This window comes from Pelophylax lessonae, assembly GCF_965119305.1.
Source record: "Pelophylax lessonae genome assembly, chromosome: 9".
Classification (NCBI taxonomy): domain Eukaryota; kingdom Metazoa; phylum Chordata; class Amphibia; order Anura; family Ranidae; genus Pelophylax; species Pelophylax lessonae.
This window is the reverse complement of record NC_138776.1, coordinates 33,588,815-33,613,578: the sequence shown is the minus strand read 5'-3', so window position 1 is coordinate 33,613,578 and position 24,764 is coordinate 33,588,815. Positions and strand designations below refer to the sequence as shown.

At 43.6% G+C, this 24,764-nt stretch overlaps 1 protein-coding gene across 1 annotated transcript in view; it reads right to left on the bottom strand.

Annotated features, from left to right (window-relative positions):
- The window catches only part of LOC309564854 (putative DBH-like monooxygenase protein 2), a gene marked incomplete at its 5' end in the record, with an annotated part of 111,182 nt that overhangs the window by 27,804 nt on the left and 58,614 nt on the right, over positions 1-24,764 (bottom strand). Inside the window, 2 exons of the mRNA XM_082269539.1 lie at positions 55-151; positions 12,071-12,162. Coding sequence (XP_082125665.1) covers positions 55-151; positions 12,071-12,162 — 189 coding nt within the window. The remainder of the gene's footprint in view (positions 1-54; positions 152-12,070; positions 12,163-24,764) is intronic.

Genomic DNA, 24,764 nt, shown 5'->3' with positions numbered 1-24,764 from the left:
ATGATGCCCCTTTTCACAAGACCCAGATTTATGGTATAAAGTCACCCAACGTACCATTTGTATGGTGATAACTCCTGGGAAATCTCTGACTTGTTGGAAATTGAAGTCATATCTCTTATCTTCCCCCAAACTCCCAATTAATGTGCCATTCCTAGTGAGCAAGAACAAGAATTGGGTATTATATGGAATGCTATAACTGGATTGACAGTAACTGTTGGATGATTTGAGGGTGATGTCTTAATCCACTTTATTGGTGCAGTTTCCATTTTTTTTTTTTCTTGTGGATTTTGCCATGGGATCCCTGTAAAGGTGGTAGGTCATTTTTCTTTTCAAGATTATAGATTTTTAATGTGATGTTATAATGTTTTATATACAGTATATATTGATACAAAGTATACCTATGACACATTCCCAGGCCATCATAGGTTTTCTAAATTGAGAATACAGAAGCATCTATTTCCATTCAGACTGCCTGTCTCCAATTGAAGTGGAAACTGGGACTAAACAAATAATGTCTAAAATGTCATGTGTATTCTTCCTTGAATCTTGGTGCGCTTTGTATATTTCCTCCAGATCTGTGCAGTAATCCAGTGTGAGACTTTTCCTGTAATAAAGACCGCTCACTGGTGCTCTCTCTCCCCATGCAGGGTGACGGGTCTTGTCTCCGCCCCCTCCTGCAGTTTTCTGCAGGCACCGTAAAGTGGGTGCAACCTGTTAGGTCCCTCCCACAGCTCTGTCTTATGCTTAGGCTATATACAGCACAATAATGATGTCACCGCTGTGTTCACTAAGTATCTAAGTCTATAAAAGGCATACCGTACACACAAAGTAGAATTTGGCATTCTGTGATATTTAAGAATATACACTCACCGACCACGTTATTAGGTACAGTACACCAGTTCAAGTGCTCAGTAACAGAAATTGATAATCAGCCAATCCCATGGCAGCAACTCAGTGCATTTAGGCATCTAGACACGGTGAAGACGATTTGCTGAATTTCAAACCAAGCATCAGAATTGGGAAAAAATGGGATTTAGTGACTTTGAATGTGGCATAGTTGTTGGTGACAGACGGGCTGGTCTGAGTATTTCAAAAACTGCTGATCTACTGGGATTGTCACACACAACCATCTCTCAGGTTTACAGAGAATGGTCCGGAAAAGAGAAAATATCCAGGGAGCGGCAGATGTGTGGCAGAAAATGCCTTGGTGATGTCAGAGGAGAATGGGTAGACTGGTTTGAGATGATAGAAAGGCAACGGTAACTCAAATAACCACTCGTTACAACCAAGGTATGCAGAATACCAAAGAACCTTGAAGCAGCAGAAGACCACACCGAGTGCCACTCCTGTCAGCTAAGAACAGGAAGCTGAGGCTACAATTCACACAGAATCACCAAAATTGGACAATAGAAGATTGGAAAAACTTTTCTGGTCTGATGAGTCTCAATTTCAGCTGCAACATTCAGATGGCAGGGTCAGAATTTGCTGTACACAACATGAAAAATGGATCCATCCTGCCTTGTATCACCGGTTCAGGTTGGTGGTGGTGTAATAGTAGGGGGGATATTTTCTTGGCCCCTTAGTACCAATTAAGCATCATGTAAACCCCACGTCCTACCTGAGTATTGTTGCTGACCATGTCCATCACTTTATGACTACAGTGTCCCCATCTTCTGATGGCTCCTTCCAGCAGGATAATGCACCATGTCACAAAGCTCCAATCATCTCACCACTGGTTTCTTCACCGTGACAATGAGGTCACTGTACTACAATGGCCTCCACACTCACCAGATCCAGTCACTGTACTCCAATGGCCTCCACACTCACCAGATCCAGTCACTGTACTCCAATGGCCTCCACACTCACCAGATCCAGTCACTGTACTCCAATGGCCTCCACACTCACCACATCTCATCCAATAGAGCACCTTTGAGATTGGGTGGAACGGGAGATTGGCATCATGGATCTGCAGCAACTGAGTGATGGTATCATGTCACTATGGACCAAAATTTCTGAGGAATGTTTCCAACACCCTCTTAAATCTATGCCACGAAGAACTAAGGCAGTTCTGAAAGCAAAAGTGGGTCCAACCCGGTACTAGTAAGGCGTATTTAGTAAAGTGGCCGGCGAGTGTATATGCAGTAAGTACATTTTTTGTGCATGGAGTTCAGCTGTAAATCTCCATATAGAATGTCTAAATGAGTAGAAAGGAGGACTCAATGTAAACAAAGGTCTTTTTGAGCATAGCAGATAGGGAAAGCCTGTAATAGACAGTATTTGAAAAAGGAGGAAAATTCTGACTACAATAAATAAGGAAAGAAAGTATGGGGGTTGGGGGTAGTGTTGAGCGAACACGGACTGTATTATTCGTGTTCGTACCGAATAATTGGATTTTTTTTACCCGAACACGGACACGGACACTTTACTGTATGTTCGGGTAAAAATCCGTGTTCGGTCGTTTTATTTCCGGGTTTTGCATGCTTTAGCGCTCTTTTCATGGCGGGCTTTCAACAGCCAATCAACAATCGTTTAACTGGTGTGCCTTAAGCCATCCCAGCCATGCCTGCAAATGTCTTAGTAGCTGTGATTGGCCGTCTGAAGCATGTGACCAAGTCTTTATAAGTTCGAGGCAGCCGCCGCAGCAGCGTCATTCTGCTGCTTAGCTAAGGGACAGAGCACACATCAATGTGCTGGCTGCTGATTAGGGAAAGATAGGCAGGAAAAAACCATTTGTGTCCGGATAGAATTGAGGGACAGGTCGGAGTGTTTAGGCAGGGCGAGTTGTAGGCATTTTAGGGATAGAGTCTGCTGAATTATAGGGTCAGTGTCTTCTACAAACTACAATCGATATTGCTGTGTGGGGGGTGGGGTGAATCTGCACTCAATCCTGATCTACGATCTCTTCTCAATCCTGTTAGGGACAGAGTCTGCTGAATTTTAGGGAAACTGTGTTCTACAAACTACAATCGATATTGCTGTGTGGTGTGGGATTGGAGATAGGCAGGTGTCAGTGATCCACATCCATTTTTCTGTGTGTGAGCTGCAGTGAACACAATCTTTTTGGGCTGCAGTGAACACAATCTTTTTGGGCTGCAGTGAACAAAATCTTTTTGGGGTGCAGTGAACACAATCCTTTTTGGTGTGCAGTGAACACAATCTTTGTGGGGTGCAGTGAACAAAATCCGTTGTGGGGTGCAGTGAACACAATCTTTTTGGGGTGCAGTGAACAAAATCCTTTTTGGGGTGCAGTGAACAACATCCTTTTTGGGGTGCAGTGAACACAATCTTTTTGGGGTGCAGTGAACAAAATCCTTTGTGGGGTGCAGTGAACACAATCTTTTTGGGGTGCAGTGAACACAATCTTTTTGGGGTGGAGTGAACAACATCCTTTTTGGGGTGCAGTGAACAAAATCCTTTTTGGGGTGCAGTGAACAAAATCATTTTTGGGGTGCAGTGAACACAATCTTTTTGGGGTGCAGTGAACACAATCTTTGTGGGGTGCAGTGAACACAATCTTTTTGGGGTGGAGTGAACAACATCCTTTTTGGGGTGCAGTGAACAACATCCTTTTTGGGGTGCAGTGAACACAATCTTTTTGGGGTGCAGTGAACACAATCTTTGTGGGGTACAGTGAACAGAATCTTTGTGGGGTGCAGTGAACACAATCTTTGGGGGGTACAGTGAACACAATCTTTTTGGGGTGCAGTGAACACAATCTTTGTGGGGTGCAGTGAACACAATCTTTTTGGGGTGGAGTGAACAAAATCATTTTTGGGGTGCAGTGAACAACATCCTTTTTGGGGTGCAGTGATCAAAATCCTTTTTGGGGTGCAGTGAACACAATCTTTTTGGGGTGCAGTGAACAAAATCCTTTGTGGGGTGCAGTGAACAGAATCTTTGTGGGGTGCAGTGAACACAATCTTTGGGGGGGTACAGTGAACACAATCTTTTTGGGGTGCAGTGAACACAATCTTTGTGGGGTACAGTGAACAGAATCTTTGTGGGGTGCAGTGAACACAATCTTTGGGGGGTACAGTGAACACAATCTTTTTGGGGTGCAGTGAACACAATCTTTGGGGGGTACAGTGAACACAATCTTTTTGGGGTGCAGTGAACACAATCTTTGTGGGGTGCAGTGAACACAATCTTTGGGGGGGTACAGTGAACACAATCTTTTTGGGGTGCAGTGAACAACATCCTTTTAGGGTGCAGTGAACACAATCTTTGTGGGGTGCAGTGAACAACATCCTTTTAGGGTGCAGTGAACACAATCTTTGTGGGGTACAGTGAACAGAATCTTTGTGGGGTGCAGTGAACACAATCTTTGGGGGGTACAGTGAACACAATCTTTGTGAGGTGCAGTGAACACAATCTTTGTGGGGTGCAGTGAACACAATCATTGTGGGGTGCAGTGAACTCAATCTTTGTGGGGTACAGTGAACACAATCTCATACTTCTGAAGATTTGAGGGTGCTGCCTGTTCCATACTCCCCCTACTCCTCATCTAGCCTTTTAGGGGTACAAACAATAGTAATTGGGGCCTAGTGTGGTTGTGTACGTGTGATATACATACACTTTTTTTGGATCATATTTTCTATTCCGCTATTTAATCAAAAACCTTTGGGGATCAGTTAAATTGGGGGATAGTCTGTGTTGGTACGTGTGAGAGAGATCCACCTTTCCAAGTTTTTGGGGTTCATCTCATACTTCTGAAGGTTTGAGGGTGCTGCCTGTTCCATACTCCCCCTACTCCTCATCTAGCCTTTTAGGGGTACAAACAATAGTAATTGGGGCCCAGTGTGGTTGTGTACGTGTGATATACATACACTTTTTTTGGATCATATTTTCTATTCCGCTATTTAATCAAAAACCTTTGGGGATCAGTTAAATTGGGGGATAGTCTGTGTTGGTACGTGTGAGAGAGATCCACCTTTCCAAGTTGTTGGGGTTCATCTCATACTTCTGAAGGTTTGAGGGTGCTGCCTGTTCCATACCCCCCCTACTCCTCATCTAGCCTTTTAGGGGTACAAACAATAGTAATTGGGGCCTAGTGTGGTTGTGTACGTGTGATATACATACACTTTTTTTGGATCATATTTTCTATTCCGCTATTTAATCAAAAACCTTTGGGGATCAGTTAAATTGGGGGATAGTCTGTGTTGGTACGTGTGAGAGAGATCCACCTTTCCAAGTTGTTGGGGTTCATCTCATACTTCTGAAGGTTTGAGGGTGCTGCCTGTTCCATACTCCCCCTACTCCTCATCTAGCCTTTTAGGGGTACAAACAATAGTAATTGGGGCCCAGTGTGGTTGTGTACGTGTGATATACATACACTTTTTTTGGATCATATTTTCTATTCCGCTATTTAATCAAAAACCTTTGGGGATCAGTTAAATTGGGGGATAGTCTGTGTTGGTACGTGTGAGAGAGATCCACCTTTCCAAGTTGTTGGGGTTCATCTCATACTTCTGAAGGTTTGAGGGTGCTGCCTGTTCCATACCCCCCCTACTCCTCATCTAGCCTTTTAGGGGTACAAACAATAGTAATTGGGGCCTAGTGTGGTTGTGTACGTGTGATATACATACACTTTTTTTGGATCATATTTTCTATTCCGCTATTTAATCAAAAACCTTTGGGGATCAGTTAAATTGGGGGATAGTCTGTGTTGGTACGTGTGAGAGAGATCCACCTTTCCAAGTTGTTGGGGTTCATCTCATACTTCTGAAGGTTTGAGGGTGCTGCCTGTTCCATACTCCCCCTACTCCTCATCTAGCCTTTTAGGGGTACAAACAATAGTAATTGGGGCCCAGTGTGGTTGTGTACGTGTGATATACATACACTTTTTTTGGATCATATTTTCTATTCCGCTATTTAATCAAAAACCTTTGGGGATCAGTTAAATTGGGGGATAGTCTGTGTTGGTACGTGTGAGAGAGATCCACCTTTCCAAGTTGTTGGGGTTCATCTCATACTTCTGAAGGTTTGAGGGTGCTGCCTGTTCCATACCCCCCCTACTCCTCATCTAGCCTTTTAGGGGTACAAACAATAGTAATTGGGGCCTAGTGTGGTTGTGTACGTGTGATATACATACACTTTTTTTGGATCATATTTTCTATTCCGCTATTTAATTTAACTGGGCCTCCATGCGAGACCTGTGTGCCTTGTTGCGCTGTTTTGAGTACTCCACCAACATGGCCAGTGGCAATGACGCCGTTCTCAGCTTAACTATCCCACTTCTATGCCTCCTTGAAAAAACAATTCGGGCGATGATGGAAGAGGATGTGGCACAGGATGAGGAGGAGGAGGAGGATGAAGAGGTAACATTTCCAAGGCTTTCAGGGCAGTCATTCGCAAGGGGCTCCGAGGGTGGGTTCCTGCACACGCAAACGCCAGGGACGCAATTGTCCAGCAGGGGCACAGTTCTGGAGGATGAGGAGGATGAGGAGGAGGAGGAGCTGGAGGAGGAGATGGAACCATGTTCACAGCAGGGTGGCACCCAGGCCAGCTCATGGCCATCACTGGTGCGTGGCTGGGGGGATACAGAGGACACGGACGATACACCTCCCACAGAGGACAGCCTTTCGTTGCCTCTGGGCAGCCTGGCACACATGAGCGATTACATGCTGCAGTGTCTCCACAACGACCGCCGAGTTGCCCACATTCTAACTTGTGCTGATTACTGGGTGGCCACGCTGCTGGATCCCCGTTACAAGGACAACGTACCGTCCTTAATTCACTCACTGGAGCGCGATCGCAAGATGCGCGAGTACAAGCGCACGCTGGTAGACGCCATGCTGCTGGCATTCCCATCTGACAGCGGGGCCACAGTGGAAGCACAAGGCAGAGGAGGAGGAGGAGGAGGTCGCCAACGCAACCAGGGCACCGCCAGCACCTCAGAAGGCAGGGTTAGCATGGCCGAAATGTGGAAAAGCTTTGTCAGCACGCCACAACAAACAGCAGCACCAGCAGCTCAGATGGAACGTCTTAGCAGGAGGCAGCATTTTACCAACATGGTGGAGCAGTATGTGTGCACACGCCTACATGTAGTGAATGACGGGTCTGCCCCCTTCAACTTCTGGGTCTCCAAATTGGGCACATGGCCTGAGCTTGCCCTTTACGCCTTGGAGGTGCTGGCGTGCCCTGCAGCCAGTGTATTATCTGAACGGGTATTTAGCACGGCTGGGGGCGTTATAACAGACAAGCGCAGCCGCCTGTCCAGAGACAATGTGGACAAGCTCACGTTCATTAAAATGAACCAGGCATGGATCCCACGGGACTTTTCCGTACCTTATGCAGAATAGCAATGGATACCGACCTTACCCACCCATTGTTCCATTTTTGCTCTTTCTCACTCTTTTGGGGTGTACCCTCATTTAAAATTTTTGAAAAGAAGCAGTGTTGGCTACCTCGTCCTCCTCCTCAGGGCCAGATTAATGTAGGGGCTATTGGAGCTGCAGCTCCAGGCCCCTACCTTTTATATAGGCCCCGGGTTGGCCATATTCACTGTTACCGCTCTTCTGTCACTTGTAAACACAGAAGTCTGGCTTCTATGCTCGCTTCCCCAGGCAGCACCCTCAGAACCTCCCCACACAGCGTGAAGGCCGGACAAGGAGGGACAGTTGGCGATGCATGGATGTGTTTATGGGCTTCAGAGACAGCATCCCATGTTGAATTAGGCATGCATGGCTGCACCCTTCCTCCTCTGGGTGCATGGCAAGGCACGGCCCTTAAGGCCCTTCAAAATCCTCAGCACCAAGCCCATGATGCTGTTAATCCGGCCCTGGTCCTCCTCCACCGCCGCTTCCACCTACACCGCCCATAGGTGTGCGCAGCCTATTGCATTAAGGTGTGCACCCCAAAGTTGAAATACACATGCATGTGTTTGCCAGCAGGGAGAGTAATGTATCGGGGCCATGTACCTGTAGGCAAGGAGAAATAGAGCAGAGCAGGTCCCAGGGAGATCTTTCCCATCTCCTCACTGGCAATGCTATGTGCCCTAGGTGATTAGGGTGTGCCCAGGCACACCCAGCACACCCTGTGCGCACGCCTATGTCACCGCCACATCCACCACCACCTCAACCTCCCTCCTACTCCATATGGGCCTCGTCCTTCAGAGATGAAGAAGAACATTGTTTTATTTTTCTGTTTTTTTTTGTTGTTTTAAGTTATTTCCCTATCCACATTTGTTTGCAGAGCACTTGCCATGCTCTTAATTACGTTTTGCTGCCATTTGCAGCACTCTAGCCCTTTCCTTTGGTGTTTTAGAGCCATTTTAGTGCCTTAAAGTTCGGGTCCCCATTGACTTCAATGGGGTTCGGTGTCCGGGAAAAGTTCGGTAAAAGTCCGGGACACGGACCCGGACTTTTTTTTAAAGTTCGGCCGAACCCGTCGAACACGGACATCTAGGTGTCCGCTCAACCCTAGTTGGGGGTATTGCCTAAATATCAACATTCAGAAAGTCAGTATTTTCATATAAACGAGATGCAAGTGTTGAGCTTTGAAGAAGAAAGTGTCCTGGCCCTTGAAAAGTGGAAGTTCACCTTCAGCAACATGCAATTCCATATCTCTGATATGGAATTGCATGTTTCATATGGAATCTGTTTCATATGCTGCACCTCCTGGTGTATTTTGGTTTTGTGCTGCCCTAGGCAGGACTAAAATTGGGCGCCCCCTTTCCCCCTCCTATGTAAATTTGCCCACCCCTTCCTATTTAACGGATGTGACTCCCTCCAAAATTGAAAGACTACAAGTCCCAGCAAGAACTCCAAAGATCTCATGAGAGGGGGTGGGAGAGAGAGGGGGTGGGCGAGAGGGTGTGGGAGAGGGAGAGGGGGGTGGGAGAGAGAGAGGAGGGAGGGTGAGAGAGGGGATGAGAGAGAGCAAGAGAGAAGGGGGGGATGGGAAAAAGAGAGGGAAAGAGGTGGTGGGTGAGAGAGAGAGAGGGTGGTGGGCAAGAGAGGAGGTGGGGGATGAGAGAGAGAGGGGGGGGCGGGGCCAGGGAGTCACGGCCATGACATCACTGGTTGCTATAGCAACCAGTGGCCAATATAGTCTCATTTTGCTGCCCCCCTGCAAAGTGCTGCCCTAGGCCTGGGCCTTGTCGGCCTAGGCCAAAATACAGCACTGCCTCCTCTCATTGCACATGTAGCTGTGGTGGAGGCCTCTCTGCAAAAACTGCTGACCCCTCAATCCCCCTCTGTCCTGCCATCTGCAGGATGTATTGGCCTTTAAATTTGTGCACCCCCTTAGTGGCAGATCCAGATCACAGTTCGCTCAGTCCTTCTCTAGCTGAGCTCAGCCACTGTGGCTAGAGAAGGGGAGAGAGTATTGTGCTGCTAGTGGGCACTCAATTGTAGTTCCTAGCCCATCCTGCAGATGGCAGGACAGAGGGGGATTGAGGGGTCAGCCATTTTTGCAGAGAGGCCTCCACCACAGCTGCATGTGTAATGGGAGGAGGTGCAGCATATGAGACAGGGGGAGCACTCAAATGTACTATTCCAAAGATATAAAATTACATGGGGGGATGTTTGGAAAATGTTGCTGTAGGTGAACTTACACCAGAAGAGGGTGGTTGAACAAGTCCTACAGCTCATTAGCTGTATGTAGTGTATTGAAGTTATTCCCATTTGGACAGATGCCGTGTTTGAAACTCTTTGCTTTTGAGCCCCTTTATCATAGCTCCCAACTGTCCCTGATTTCGAGAGACTGTCCCTGATTTCGAGAGACTGTCCCTGATTTCGAGAGACTGTCCCTGATTTCGAGAGACTGTCCCTGAATTTGAAACAATGTCCTTCTGTCCCTCCTTCCTCCTCATTTGTCTCTCCTTTTGGTCTGATCTCTATAGTTGTATATAAAAATGCATTGTTTATACTTCAAAAAGTGTTTCCCAGCGATAAACCTTTCATCCAATGTCTAAATTGCTGCATTTGTACATTTCAAAAGCCTGTATAAAAGAATAGTGGTAAAAAAAAAAAAAAAAAAAAGCACTTTTGGGTTTAACTAATTTTTTTTTTTTTTGCACAATTCTTTTTTTAAGGGGTGTGGCAGGGGGTGTGTCTTATGCTTGCATACTTTTGCTGATAGATGTCCCTCATTTCCATCTCAAAAAGTTGGGAGGTGTGTCTTTGTGAGTATAGGAAACATTCACTAGTGTGTGTTAAAGGGATTGTAAAGGCAGAGTTTTTTTTTTGTTGTATCTTAATGCATTCTATGCATTAACCGGTTAAGGACCACCCGCCGCAGTTGTACTGCGTCAGGCAGCCCCTCCTGCACAAACCGACTTAGGTATACATCGGTCGCGCGCCTGCAGCTAGGGGGCGAGTGCGTGCCGGCGCGCTCCTGCCCCCACTCGGCAGCGGGGACTCTGAAGCACGGGACAGGCGGCTCCGATTGCCGCCTGACACCCGCGATTGTTCCCCGCTGAGAGAGGACGGTCTGTTGTTGTAAACACAGCTGACCATTCTTCTCCCTGGAATGATCACAGAGCTCCTGTGATCCTTTTATATAGGATAACAGGTCTCTGTGATCATTTCACAAGCCCCGCCCCCATACAGTTAGAATCACTCCCCTAGGCTCACATTTAACCCTTGATCACCCACGCTGTTAACCCCTTCCCTGCCAGTGCCATTATTACAGTAACAGTGCACTGATTACTGTAGTAATGTCACTGGTCCCCCCAAAAGTGTCAAAAATGTCAGTTAGGGGTCCGATCTGTCCACCGCAATGTCGCAGTCCCGCTAAAAATCGCAGATCGCCACCATTATTAGTAAAAAAAAAAAAAAAAATGACATAAATCTTTCCCGTAGTTAGTAGATGCGATAACTTTAGTGCAAACCAATCAAAATACGCTTATTGCAATGTTTTTTTACCAAAAATATGTAGCAAAGTGTTAAAAAATTTAGATTTTTAAATTTTTTTGGGGAATGTTATATAGCAGAGAGTGAAATATATTGTTTTTTTTTCAGAATTGTCGCTCTTTTTTTGTTTAAAGCGCAAAAAATAAAAATCGCACAGGTGATGAAATACCAGCAAAAGAAAGCTCTATTTGTGGAAAAAAAAGGACATCAATTTTATTTGGGTACAGCATCTCACGACTGGGCAATTGTCTGTTAAAGTAACGCAGTGCCGAATCGCAACAAAATGAGCCCCCCTCATCCCCCCTAATACTTACCTGAGCCTGTCTTTATCCAGCGATGTTGCAGGAATGTCTCAGCTGCTGGGACTCCCCTTCTCAATGGCTAAGACAGCAGTGTGGCATGTCTGGTTCCTGCGGCTGTCAATCAAAGTCAGTCAGCCAATCAGGAGAGAGAGGGTGCGGGTCGCCTGTATCTGAATGGGCACAGGGAGCTGTGACTCAACTCAGGTGCCCCCCTAGCAAGCTGCTTGCTAGGGGGGCAATCAAATGGAGGGGGGGGCCAGGAGCACCAAAGAGGGACCAGAGAAGAGGTGGATCCAGGCCACTCTGTGCAAAACCACAGAGGAGGTAATAAGTATGACATGTTTTTTTTTTTGTTTTGTTTTTTTTTTTTTTTTGTTTTGTTTTTTTTTAAACGAGACTTTACAATCACTTTAAGTATTTTACTGAAGATTTTGCACAAGACCTATGTACTCTTTTTTTGCTGTATAGTGTTGGTTGACGATATCCCAGTATGGAGAGGCTATTATCAATTTACCTTCCCATTAAAGCGGTTTTTCACTCTGAAAACAAAAACTTAAAAGTCAGTAGCTACAAATACTGTATTTGCTGACTTTTAATAATAGGACACTTACCTGTCCAAGGATCCAGCGCGGTCGTCACCTGAGCCGGCTCTTCGGCTGTCTTCGGGTCCAACTGAGAGCTTCACAGCCGACTTCCCACTGCACATGTGCAAGTCGCACTGCTCTTTGTGAATGAGCCCGCAGCTTTCAGGGACCTGTGATGTGGGGAGTTTTGCCTGCATTTTCACAAAGTCAGTATTTACATAGGACATTCCGAGGACTTGCAAAATGTGGGTGTGGACAACTTATGATGCCAGAGTTTGAATGGCAGTTACCTTGGGCATTGAAGAACATGGGTTGAGCCCGTTATTACCTGTAATGCATGGCTCGTATGCTTCGTACTGTCAGATGACCATGGAGGAGAAATGTGTTCACATGAAAGTCTTCTACTGGATGGCCCAACATCTGTGAAGAGAAGAGCAGTCCTATGCGTATATATCACCCACACACAACCCTGATCATTGTCTGCATATAATATGGTGCTCTACCTTCAGCTCCCCACAGTAAACACACTTAGGCCGGCCATACACAGAGCAAATTTCTTACTGCAACCACGGGTTGCTGAAAAGAAATTTGCTCGATTCCCTCATTAACACAGACAGTGTTGATGCAAGAATCCCTCCTGCCGGGCCAGTGTCTTCTCCCAGCAAGGGAAGATTGGGAGAAGCTGTCCCCACTGGGAGAAGACAGTAATTATTGCTAGTGGTTATAGCAGCCGCTAGCAATAATCACAGGTAAACCCCTGAATGCTGCTTGTACCCAAGGTGGTTGATCGATCAGAATGGTATATTCAGCCTGCCTATACATGGTTAGAATATCAACCGGTTCCTGAGATTTTAACCATGTATGGCCTACTAAGTTTATACATGCGGCAGAGCATGTGTGATCACGTTTTAGAGGCATTTGATAGATGATGAGAAGGTGAGATGTTGCCTCCTGACCGTGCAAAAAGGTAAATCAGCGCAATTAAATTTAAAGTGGTATAGTGTTAAGACCCAATAATTTGGGACACATAAAGAAAATACAGCAGCTATATAGAACCTCCTTCACTATCTGGTGGCTAAACGGTGGTGGTGTCACTTGCACTTTTATATGGAAACATCTATCAAGCACTTTGTTGAATTTTAAACCACGGTTATATTTATATTTTAGTGGACTCTTATGCACTTTACTTTGAATGCACTTTATGGACATTATATATTGCACCTAAGAGGAATATATATTGCACTGTAAGCGAGTTTATTGATTTATATGATGCACATTGTCACTTTATTTGATTTTATATAGCGCTGTATACATATTTGTCTATAGTTGCCTCCTGACTGCCTGTTTTAACACTGTAAATGCAGCACCACTTCTTGCATTGCACAAGGTTACAGTGTGACCATAACATGGCCCTTTTCACTTAAAAGGCTTACATTTGGTTGCGGAAATAATTCCCTCTGACCATGGGGGGGGGGGGGGGGGGGCACAGCTGTGATGTGTTATCTTAAGAGCTTTTTTACATTTATGGTTGAGGAGCAGCAAAAACAATCCGTTGAGACACATTTTTAACGCCATACCAAACTGCCCACCTTACTCCATTAACCTGCAAATAAAGCCAGACAGGGGTGTACATATGCACAGCCTATTTATCTTTAGTAAATCCATCCAGTGAGGGTTTAAAACAGAGGCTAAGTGGTTAGCACTCCCACTTAACAGCCCTAGGGTCGTCGTTTCACATCCCAACCACAGCACTACCTGCCTGGAGTTTGCATGTTCTCTCTGTGCCTGCGTGGGTTTCCTCCCACACTCCAAAGACATGCTGGTAGGTTAATTGGCTTCTGTCTAAATTGGCGCTAGTATGTGTATGTATGTGAGTTAGGGACCTTAGATTGTAAGCTCCTTGAGGTCAGGGACTGATGTGAATTTACAACATGTATATATATATATATATATATATATATATATATATATATATATATATATATATGTGTATATATATATATATATCTATATATATTACAGTATCTCACAAAAGTGAGTACACCCCTCACGTTTTTGTAAATATTTTATTATATCTTTTCATGTGACAACACTGAAGAAATGACACTTTGCTACAATGTACTGCTTCAGTATGTCACAGTACATGTTGGCATTCATGGTTCCCTCAAATAACTGTAGCTCCCCAGTGCCGGCAGCACTCATGCATCCCCAGCCCATGACACTCCCACCACCATGACTGTAGGCAAGAAACCCTTGTCTTTGTACTCCTCACCTGGTTGCCGCCACACACACTTGACATAATCTGAACCAAATAAGCTTATCTTGGTCTCATTAGACCACAGGGCATGGTTCCAGTAATTCATGTCCTTAGTCTGCTTGTCTTCAGCAAACTGTTTGCAGGCTTTCTTGTGCATCATCTTTAGAAGAGGCTTCCTTCTGGGATGATAGCCATGCAGACCAATTTGATGCAGTGTGCGGTGTATGGTCTGAGCACTGAGAGGCTGACCTCCCCACCCTTCAACCTCTGCAGCAATGCTGGCAGCACTCATACGCCTATTTCCCAAAGACAACCTCTAGATATGAGGCTGAGCATGTGCACTCAACCTCTTTAGTTGACCACAGAGAGGCCTGCTCTGAGTGGAACCTGTCCTGTTAAACCATTGTATAGTCTTTGCCACTTGGCAATCTTCTTATAGCCTAGGCCATCTTTATGTAGAGCAACAATTCTTTTTTTCAGATCCTTTAGAGAGTTCTTTGCCATGAGGTGCCATGTTGAACTTCCAGTGACCAGTATGAGAGAGTGAGAGTGATAACACCAAATTTAACACACCTGCTCCGCATTCACACCTGAGACCTTGTAATACTAATGAGTCACATGACCCTGGGGAGGGAAAATGGCTAATTGGACCCAATTTGGACATTTTCACGTAGGTGTACTCACTTTTGTTGCCAGCGGTTTAGACATTAATGGCTGTGTGTTGAGTTATTTTGAGGGGACAGCAAATATACACTGTTATACAAGCTGTACACCCTCTACTTTACATTGTAGCAAAGTGTAATTTCTTCAGTGTTGTCACATGAAAAGATATAATAAAATATTTGCAAAAATGTGAGGGGTGTACTGTATATATATATTGTGACAGGACGTCAAATAAATGTGACAGGAAGTCAGGTAAATCTGTGAGTGTTGTCACAGATTGGAGACACAATTCACCAATTACTATAGGGTGTCGGCTGCAGAAGCCAGCAGAAATGTCTAAACCGTTCCTTCAAAAACTTCAAGCATTGGAAAATGTATCATTAGAGCTTCAGCAAACAAAGGAGCTGTGTAAGAAATGGGATGATTTCTCAGTTCAGGCTGAAAACCTGGTGGAGAAAACTAAAGCAAGTGATATAAAACTTGGAGAAAAAAGCAAACGCCACATAGTGGAGAAAACTAAGGCTGTTGGTGAAAACGTGAAGCAAATGAATTTCAAGTGCCTTTCAGGGAATATTTCCAAAATGGAACTGGTGAAAGATAGGTGGCAGAAGTTCGATCGTGATCTTGAGATACATTCCATGTGGAGTTCAGATAAAGAAAAAGAACCAGGTGACCTTGAGCGGTCAAATAGTTCAGCAGAAAGTGCATTGAAGAAACCTGTAATAGACTGAGTTGTTACCTTTGACCCATATGTTGGTGGAAGGAAAGTTGATGATGATCTGGTTGGCTACTTCTGTGAAGAGTTTGGCAAGAAATATAAACTGGATATCAAATCAAATAGTAGGCCTTCACTGCCACTCGCTCAGGAGAGCGAAAAGCTTAAGAAGTTGATGAGTGCAAATGCTTCAGTTCTGCCTCTAAATATGAAATGTTTGGTGAATGATAGTGATGTCTCTGGAAAAAGGAACAGGGGTCACTTTGAAGAAATGTGTGACAGCCTGTTGTCGCAAAGGGAAAATCCTCTGCACAGCATCTTAGAGCAAGCCAAACTCAATAAGGAAGATCATTCCTTTTTACAACAAAGAGTCAATGATACAGCTGTATGGAGAGGCAACTCAAGTCACAGAGGGACGTCAAGAGTCCCTACTTGGAACAAAGCTAAGTGAAGCAGAGGTTCTCAAAGTTTTGTGGAAATCATTTATTGATTGCAGAGAAAGGCGGCTCAAGACTGTTGAAGACATTAAGACTAGCACAATTGAGTTGCCTATGGATCACGGTCCTCCATGGCGGATAGGACAGATGGGTATGCAGGACAAACTTGAGAAGGAGCTAAATGATGCCAAAAATGCAGTTGAGGAATGTGTATATGAGAGATCTGTCAATGAAGATGACAGAAACAGTTTCATCCTGAAGCTTGAAGATACAGAGAATTGGCTATATGAAGATGGAGAGGATCAGCCAAAACAAGTGTATATAGACAAGCTAACAGACTTAAAGAAAGAGCAGTGCCAGACACATGCGTGCCTGGAAAACTGTGTCCCAACCCCAGGGTTGAGACAAAGGGGGGGGATATGTGACAGGACGTCAAATAAATGTGACAGGAAGTCAGGTAAATCTGTGAGTGTTGTCACAGATTGGAGACACAATTCACCAATTGCTATAGGGTGTCGGCTGCAGAAGCCAGCAGAAATGTCTAAAGACGTTGAACAGACTTCAGCTGTTCAGAATGAGGAAATCAAGGCTTCTATAATTGTCCAAAGGAAGTCTGAGGATTGCTGCCTCTGGAAGCTGTCTCCTGAAGCCATGTGGGCTGGGAGAAGGAGGACAGTCAGACGTGTGCCTCCCGACAGGATGTGTGGGCCTGGGAGAAGACCCCCCGGAGTAATGTGTGCCAGGGAGGGTAACCAAGTGTGAAGACGTCTCAAAGGTGAGAAGACGAACTGTTTCTGTATGAAAGAAATAAAGGACTGTTTTGCCCTGTGAAGATATTATAAATGGACTATTGAGTGTCCGCTGTAGGACAAGAAAGTCTGCCCAACAGTAGGTTGGAGACAGACTCTTAGGCAGGTTCCAGAGTCAGAAGGTAGCCGCCCACAGAGGCAAGGATTTATTTTCTGTTTTATTTTATTTTGAATGTTTTTTGCTGCATGCAGTCTTCACCAGACTGCATGCAGCAAAAAACATTCAAAATAAAATAAAACAGAAAACACCATTAATAAACCAAACTGTTGTTTGCAAGCACTTTTGGGCTATCTCTCTGGGAAAACACACCCCAAGGGGTCATCTACGCCTACCACCGAGCTAATCCCTTACAATATATATATATACAAACCCGATTCCAAAAAAGTTGGGACACTGTACAAATTGTGAGTAAAAAAGGAATGGACTAATTTACAAATCTCATAAACTTATATTTTATTCACAATATGATATAGATAACATATCAAATGTTGAAAGTGAGACATTTTGAAATGTCATGCCAAATATTGGCTCATTTTGGATTTCATGAGAGCTATACATTCCAAAAAAGTTGGGTCAGGTAGCAATAAAAGGCCGGAAATGTTAAATGTACATATAAGGAACAGCTGGAGGACCAATTTGCAACTTATTAGGTCAATTGGCAACATGATTGGGTATAAAAAGAGCCTCTCAGAGTGGCGGTGTCTCTCAGAAGTTAAGATAGGCCGAGGATCACCAATTCCCCCAATCCAGCGGCGGAAAATAGTGGAGCAATACCAGAAAGGAGTTTATTCAGAGAAAAATTGCAGAGTTTGGAGTTATCGTCATCTACAGTACATAATATCATCCAAAGATTCAGAGAATCTGGAACAATCTCTGTATGTAAGGATCAAGGCCGGAAAACCATACTGGATGCCCGTGATCTTTGGGCCCTTAGACGGCCCTGCATCACATACAGGAATGCTACTGTAATGGAAATCACAACATGGGCTCAGGAATACTTCCAGAAAACATTGTCGGTGAACATAATCCGCCGTGCCATTCGCCGTTGCCGGATAAAACTCTATAGGCCACAAAAGAAGCCATATCTAAACATGATCCAGCGCAGGCGTTTTCTCTGGGCCAAGGCTCATTTAAAATGGTCTGTGGCAAAGTGGAAAACTGTTCTGTGGTCAGACGAATCAAAATTTTAAGTTCTTTTTGGAAAACTGGGACACCATGTCATCTGGACTAAAGAGGACAAGGACAACCCGAGTTGTTATCAGCGCTCAGTTCAGAAGCCTGCATCTCTGATGGTATGGGGTTGCATGAGTGCGTGTGGCATGGGCAGCTTACACATCTGGAAAGGCACCATCAATGCTGAAAGGTATATCCAAGTTCTAGAACAACATATGCTCCCATCCAGACGTTGTCTCTTTCAGGGAAGACCTTGCATTTTCCAACATGACAATGCCAGACCACATACTGCATCAATTACAACATCATGGCTGCGTAGAAGAAGGATCCGGGTACTGAAATGGCCAGCCTACAGTCCAGATCTTTCACCCATAGAAAACATTTGGTGCATCATAAAGAGGAAGATGTGACAAAGAAGACCTAAGACAGTTGAGCAACTAGAAGCCTGTATTAGACAAGAATGGGACAACATTCCTATTCCTAAACTTCTGCAACTTGTCCCCTCAGTCCCCAGACGTTTGCAGACTGTTATAAAAAGAAGAGGGGATGCCACACAGTGGTAAACATGGCCTTGTCCCAGTTTTTTTGAGATGTGTTGATGCCATGAAATTTAAAATCAACTTATTTTTCCCCTAAAATGATACATTTTCTCAGTTTAAACATTTGATATGTCATCTATGTTGTATTCTGAATAAAATACTGAAATTTTAAAATTCCACATCATTGCATTCTGTTTTTATTCACAATTTGTACAGTGTCCCAACTTTTTTGGAAACGGGTTTGTATATACAGTGCCTTGCGAAAGTATTCGCCCCCCTTGAACTTTGCGACATTTTGCCACATTTCAGGCTTCAAACATAAAGATATAAAACTGTAATTTTTTTGTGAAGAATCAACAACAAGTGGGACACAATCATGAAGTGGAACGAAATTTATTGGATATTTCAAACTTTGTTAACAAATAAAAAAACTGGAAAATTGGGCGTGCAAAAGTATTCAGCCCCTTTACTTTCAGTGCAGCAAACTCTCTCCAGAAGTTCAGTGAGGATCTCTGAATGATCCAATGTTGACCTAAATGACTAATGATGATAAATAGAATCCACCTGTGTGTAATTAAGTCTCCGTATAAATGCACCTGCACTGTGTTAGTTTTAGAGGTCCGTTTAAAGCGCAGAGAGCATCATGAAGAAAAAGGAACACACCAGGCAGGTCCGAGATACTGTTGTGGAGAAGTTTAAAGCCAGATTTGGATACAGAAAGATTTCCCAAGCTTTAAACATCCCAAGGAGCACTGTGCAAGCGATAATATTGAAATGGAAGGAGTATCAGACCACTGCAAATCTACGAAGACCTGGCCGTCCCTCTAAACTTTCAGCTCATACAAGGAGAAGACTGATCAGAGATGCAGCCAAGAGGCCCATGATCACTCTGGATGAACTGCAGAGATCTACAGCTGAGGTGGGAGACTCTGTCCATAGGACAACAATCAGTCGTATACTGCACAAATCCGGCCTTTATGGAAGAGTGGCAAGAAGAAAGCCATTTCTTAAAGATATCCATAAAAAGTGTCGTTTAAAATTTGCCACAAGCCACCTGGGAGACACTCCAAACATGTGGAAGAAGGTGCTCTGGTCAGATGAAACCAAAATCGAACTTTTTGGCAACAATGCAAAACGTTATGTTTGGCGTAAAAGCAACACAGCTCATCACCCTGAACACACCATCCCCACTGTCAAACATGGTGGTGGCAGCATCATAGTTTGGGCCTGCTTTTCTTCAGCAGGGACAGGGAAGATGGTTAAAATTGATGGGAAGATGGATGGAGCCAAATACAGGACCATTCTGGAAGAAAACCTGATGGAGTCTGCAAAAGACCTGAGACTGGGACCGAGATTTGTCTTCCAACAAGACAATGATCCAAAACATAAAGCAAAATCTACAATGGAATGGTTCACAAATAAACATATCCAGGTGTTAGAATTGCCAAGTCAAAGTCCAGACCTGAATCCAATCGAGAATCTGTGGAAAGAACTGAAAACTGCTGTTCACAAACGCTCTCCATCCAACCTCACTGAGCTCGAGCTGTTTTGCAAGGAGGAATGGGCAAAAATTTCAGTCTCTCGATGTGCAAAACTGATAGAGACATACCCCAAGCGACTTACAGCTGTAATCGCAGCAAAAGGTGGCACTACAAAGTATTAACTTAGGGGGGGGGGGGCTGAATAATTTTGCACGCCCAATTTTTCAGTTTTTTATTTGTTAAAAAAGTTTGAAATATCCAATAAATTTCGTTCCACTTCATGATTGTGTCCCACTTGTTGTTAAATCTTCACAAAAAATTACAGTTTTATATCTTTATGTTTGAAGCCTGAAATGTGGCAAAAGGTCGAAAAGTTCAAGAGGGCCGAATACGTTCGCAAGGCACTGTATATATATATATATATATATATATATATATATATATATATATATATATGAAAGAGAGGGTATACGTAAATTGATGCCACTATGTAAGTACCTGTAATAAATGGAAAAAAAAACTTTTGTACTCTATATATTCAACATTGAATGCTGCAATTGGGTTATTTATTTTAGAGGATTATTGTGCAATATGAATGCCTTAGATCTCACACTGCAGGTACTGTATACAACTATGAGGCTAAGGCTTCATGTACACGAGACATTTGAAAACCTCTCCTGAATGCTGGAACTTGACAGCTAGTAACCGACATTTAAAAACTTCAGTTTTGCCGCGTTTATGAGCGTTTAGCGACGTTTGCGTTTAGAAGCGTTTTGAAATTGTAAAATGGTCAGAAAATAATCCCCATTGAAAACACCTATAAACGAAATGCTTACAAATGCGAGTTGCCGCGTTTAGACATGTTTGCATACTGTTACAAGCATTTGGCGTTTCAAATGCCAATAAACGTCCGTCTGAACGCATTTTTTTTGCTTTAAAAAAAAAAATGCAATAAACTCAACTGCCTCTAAATGTCTCAATGTACATGGACAGATTAGATAACATAGAGCAGAGTTCAGGGGCTGCTAAAAAAAATGCCTAACTGCTCCTAAACCTCTGTTTATCAGTAACAGTGTACATGAGGCCTAAAGGCACAGGAGAGCCTAGGCACATAGAAAGAAGTCCACTGCTATTCATCATGTGGATTCCCAGAATAAAAGTAAATCGTTCAGGGTACTACTTAGGTATAGATAACATTTTTAGATGTTCCCTGAAACATCATTAACCAATCATAATTTTTTTTAATTCAAGCTTAATTCCAGGAATTCAGACACTTTGTAAAAAGTGAAGGCCCACAATACATTAAGTCCAGGGAGCTGTATGATATATCCTGAGCTTAACTCTATTATATACATTTGACAGGTTTATTGCTCTGCAGGAGAGAAACTCTGGATCTGAGAGGAGAAATGCACACAGAGCAGCTATGCCCACCCCTCCCATCTACTGCCTATTCACAGAAGCCTTTGAATTTTGTGAATGTGTTCTCAAAATACAAAGGCTTCTGTGAATGGGCAGGAGGATAGAAGTAGTAGGCATAGCAGCTGCAGCCACACTCCTGTTCAAAATGCATAGCTCAGAAGGATCAGCTTCCGGCTTCCAGAACCATAGCGATAGCTGTCTTCCAGGAGTACTCTAAAGCCATCAGATATAAATAATAGAGGTGTCCAGGAGGTGTCATGCACTTTGCTGGACTTAGCTCATAGTGTGCCTTCTTCTTTTTTTTACAAAGCCTCAGAATACCTGGATTTGAGCTTTCAGGTCCAATTAGAATTTTTATTATTGGGGTTAAAGCGGTTGTAAAGACTTTTTTTTCTAAAATAACACACATATTATACTTACCTGCTCTGTGCAATAGTTTTGCATGGAGCAGCCCCAAATCTCTTCTTCCTGCGTCCCCTGCAGCTTGGCTCCTCCTCCTCTTTTTTGTGTCCTGCTTGCTTTGGAGCACACCTGTGGGTCTATTCCTAGCCGGGCTGTGTGTGTCTATTGACTACAGTGCTATGAAAAAGTATTTGCCCCATTCCTGATATATATATATATATATTTCATATTTGTTACACTTAAATGATTCAGATCATCAAACTAATTTTAATATTACACAATTGCCCAATAACCCGATAACACAAGTAAATACAAAAAGCATGTTTTAAAATGCTGATTTCCTTTATTAAAGGAAAAATCCTGTCCAAACCTACCTGGCCCTATGTGAAAAAGTAGTTGCCCCATAAACCTAATAACTGGTTGTGCCACCCTTGGCACCAACAACTGCAATGAAGCATTTGCAAGAACTGGCAATGAATCTTTCACATAGCTGTGAAGGAATTTTGGCCCACTCTTTTTTGCAGTATGGTTTTAATTCAGCCAAGTTGGAGGGTTTTCCAGCATGAACGGCCTGTTCAGGGTTACATAGTTACATACAGTTTGTGAGGTTGAAAAAAGACAACAGTCCATCCAGTTCAGCCTGTGATGTGTGTGTGTGTTTGCTGTTAACCGTACATTGTATACCCCTCTATGTTGTACATTGTATACCCCTGTATGTTGTACATTGTATACCCCTGTATGTTGTACATTGTATACCCCTGTATGTTGTACATTGTATACCCCTGTATGTTGTACATTGTATACCCCTGTATGTTGTACATTGTATACCCCTGTATTTTGTACATTGTATACCCCTGTATTTTGTACATTGTATACGCCTGTATGTTGTACATTGTATACCCCTGTATGTTGTACATTGTATACCCCTGTATTTTGCGGTCGCTAAGGTGTCCATCTACTAGTTTTTTTTTAAACTATCAATGCTCCCTGCTGATACAACTGCTTGTGGAAGAGAATTCCACATCCTTATCGCTCTGACAGTGAAGAACCCCTTACGTATTTTAAGGTTAAACCGTTTTTCCTCTAGTTTAAGTCAGTGGCCAGGGTCATGCGACAACATCTCAATCGGATTTAAGTCCAGACTTTGGCTAGGCCACTTTAAAACCCTAATTTTGTTTTTTTGTGAGCCATTCAGAAGTGGACTTGCTGGTGTGTTTCGGACCCAAATGTGCTTGAAGTCAGGAACTGATGGTTGGACATTCTCCTTCAGGATTTTCTGGTAGAGCGCAGATGTTATGCTTCCTTCAATGATGACAACTTGTCCATGTCTCGAAGCTGCAAAACATCCCCAGACCATCACACTACCACCTCAATGTGTGACTGTTGGTATGATGTTCTCTTTATGAAATGCTTTGTTAGTTTTACGCCAGATGTAAGGGGCCACACGTCTTCCAAAAAGTTCAACTTTTGTCTCATCAGTCCACAGAATATTTACCCAAAAGGCTTAGAGATAGACAAGATGTTTTTTGGCAAATGTGAGACGAGCCTTTGTGTTCTTTTTGGTCAGCGGTGGCTTTGGCCTTGGAGTTTCCCCATGGACGCCACTTTTGCCTAGTCTCTTTCTTATTGTTGAATCATGAACACTGACCTTACCTGAGGTAAGTGAGACCTGCAGTTCTCACTTTAGATGTTCTGGGTTCATTTATGACCTCTTAAATGCGTCATTGTGCTCTTGGAGTAATTTTTGTAGGCCGGCCACTCTTGGGAGCGTTCACCGCTGTTCCAAGTTTTCTCCATTTGTGGATAATGGCTCTCACAGAGGTTTGCTGGAGTCTCAAACCCTTAAAATTGGCTTTGTAACCCAATCCAGACTAATACATGGCAATGACTTTGTTTCTCATCTGTTCTTGAATTTCTTTAGATTTTTTAGATCTTTTAGCGTGCTTCACTTTGTCAGGCAACTTCAATGTAAGTGGATTTCTTGAATCAACAGGCGTGGCAGTAGTCAGGCCTGGGGGCGGCAAGTGTAATTTCACTCAGCTCTCCAAAAAATGTAGTTAACCCCCGTCACATGCCAAATCGCAGCCTATTGCCGGCAACCACAATGTTCGAATCGGTGTGACGCTGACTTTGCCGATCGGTGTGGCACCGCACCGATTTCCAAAAATAGTTTCTGCACTATTTTTTGGCGACCTCAAAAGGTTTCAATAGACATCTGTGCAGTGAAGCTGCACAAATGTCTTTCAAATCGCCCCCAAACTCGCAATAAAATGTGGGTTTGAAATCGTGCAAGTTCAGCTGAACTCGCACAATTTCAAATCCACCTCAGGTTTCGCCGTAGGACCACTTTTATGGGGGGCGGAAGAGGTGCTCACCCCCTCCCCCCAATTCCCGGAGCCGTCGGTAGCAGGGGAAAATGATTAGGTCCTTTCAGGTCCTAGGCATGAAGTCGAGTGAGGGCAAGCTGGCCCCCACTCCACTCTATGGCCTTGAAGGACTGGAGCGACGTCATACGTCTCTTCCTCCCAGCAGCCTTAAAGAGCCCATTTTTTTCTTGCAGAAAAAAAACTACTTTTTTTTTTTTTTTTTTGCTTTTAAGTCTAAATGTGAGATTTGAGGTCTTTCTGACCCCAGATCTCACATTAAAGAGGACCTGTCCTGCTTATTTCTATTACAAGGGATGTTTACATTCCTTGTAATAGGAATACAAGTGAACAAAAGAAATTGTTTTAAAGGGACAGTGTAAAAATAAAAAAATGAAAGGTAAAATAAATAAGAAAAAAAACCAAATTCCAAGCTTGTGAGCAAAAGCAAACGCATACCCAAGTCGTGCCCACATATGTAAACATATGTTCAAACCACACATGTGAGGTATCGCCGCGATCATTAGAGTGAGAGAAATAGTTTGAGCCCTAGACCTCCTCTGTAACTCTTATTTTTTTTTTTTTTACGAAACTTTATTCAAAACCAATGAGCGATACATAAAGAATGCAGAAGAAAGAAGAGAAACACATTTTTACATTTAGTAAATGGTCACGAGACTAACATGCAGCGCTACTAATTGGCACAGTAAGTGAAAGATACCAACAGTAAATCAATTAAAAAGAAACTAGAACCCTAGTTGGA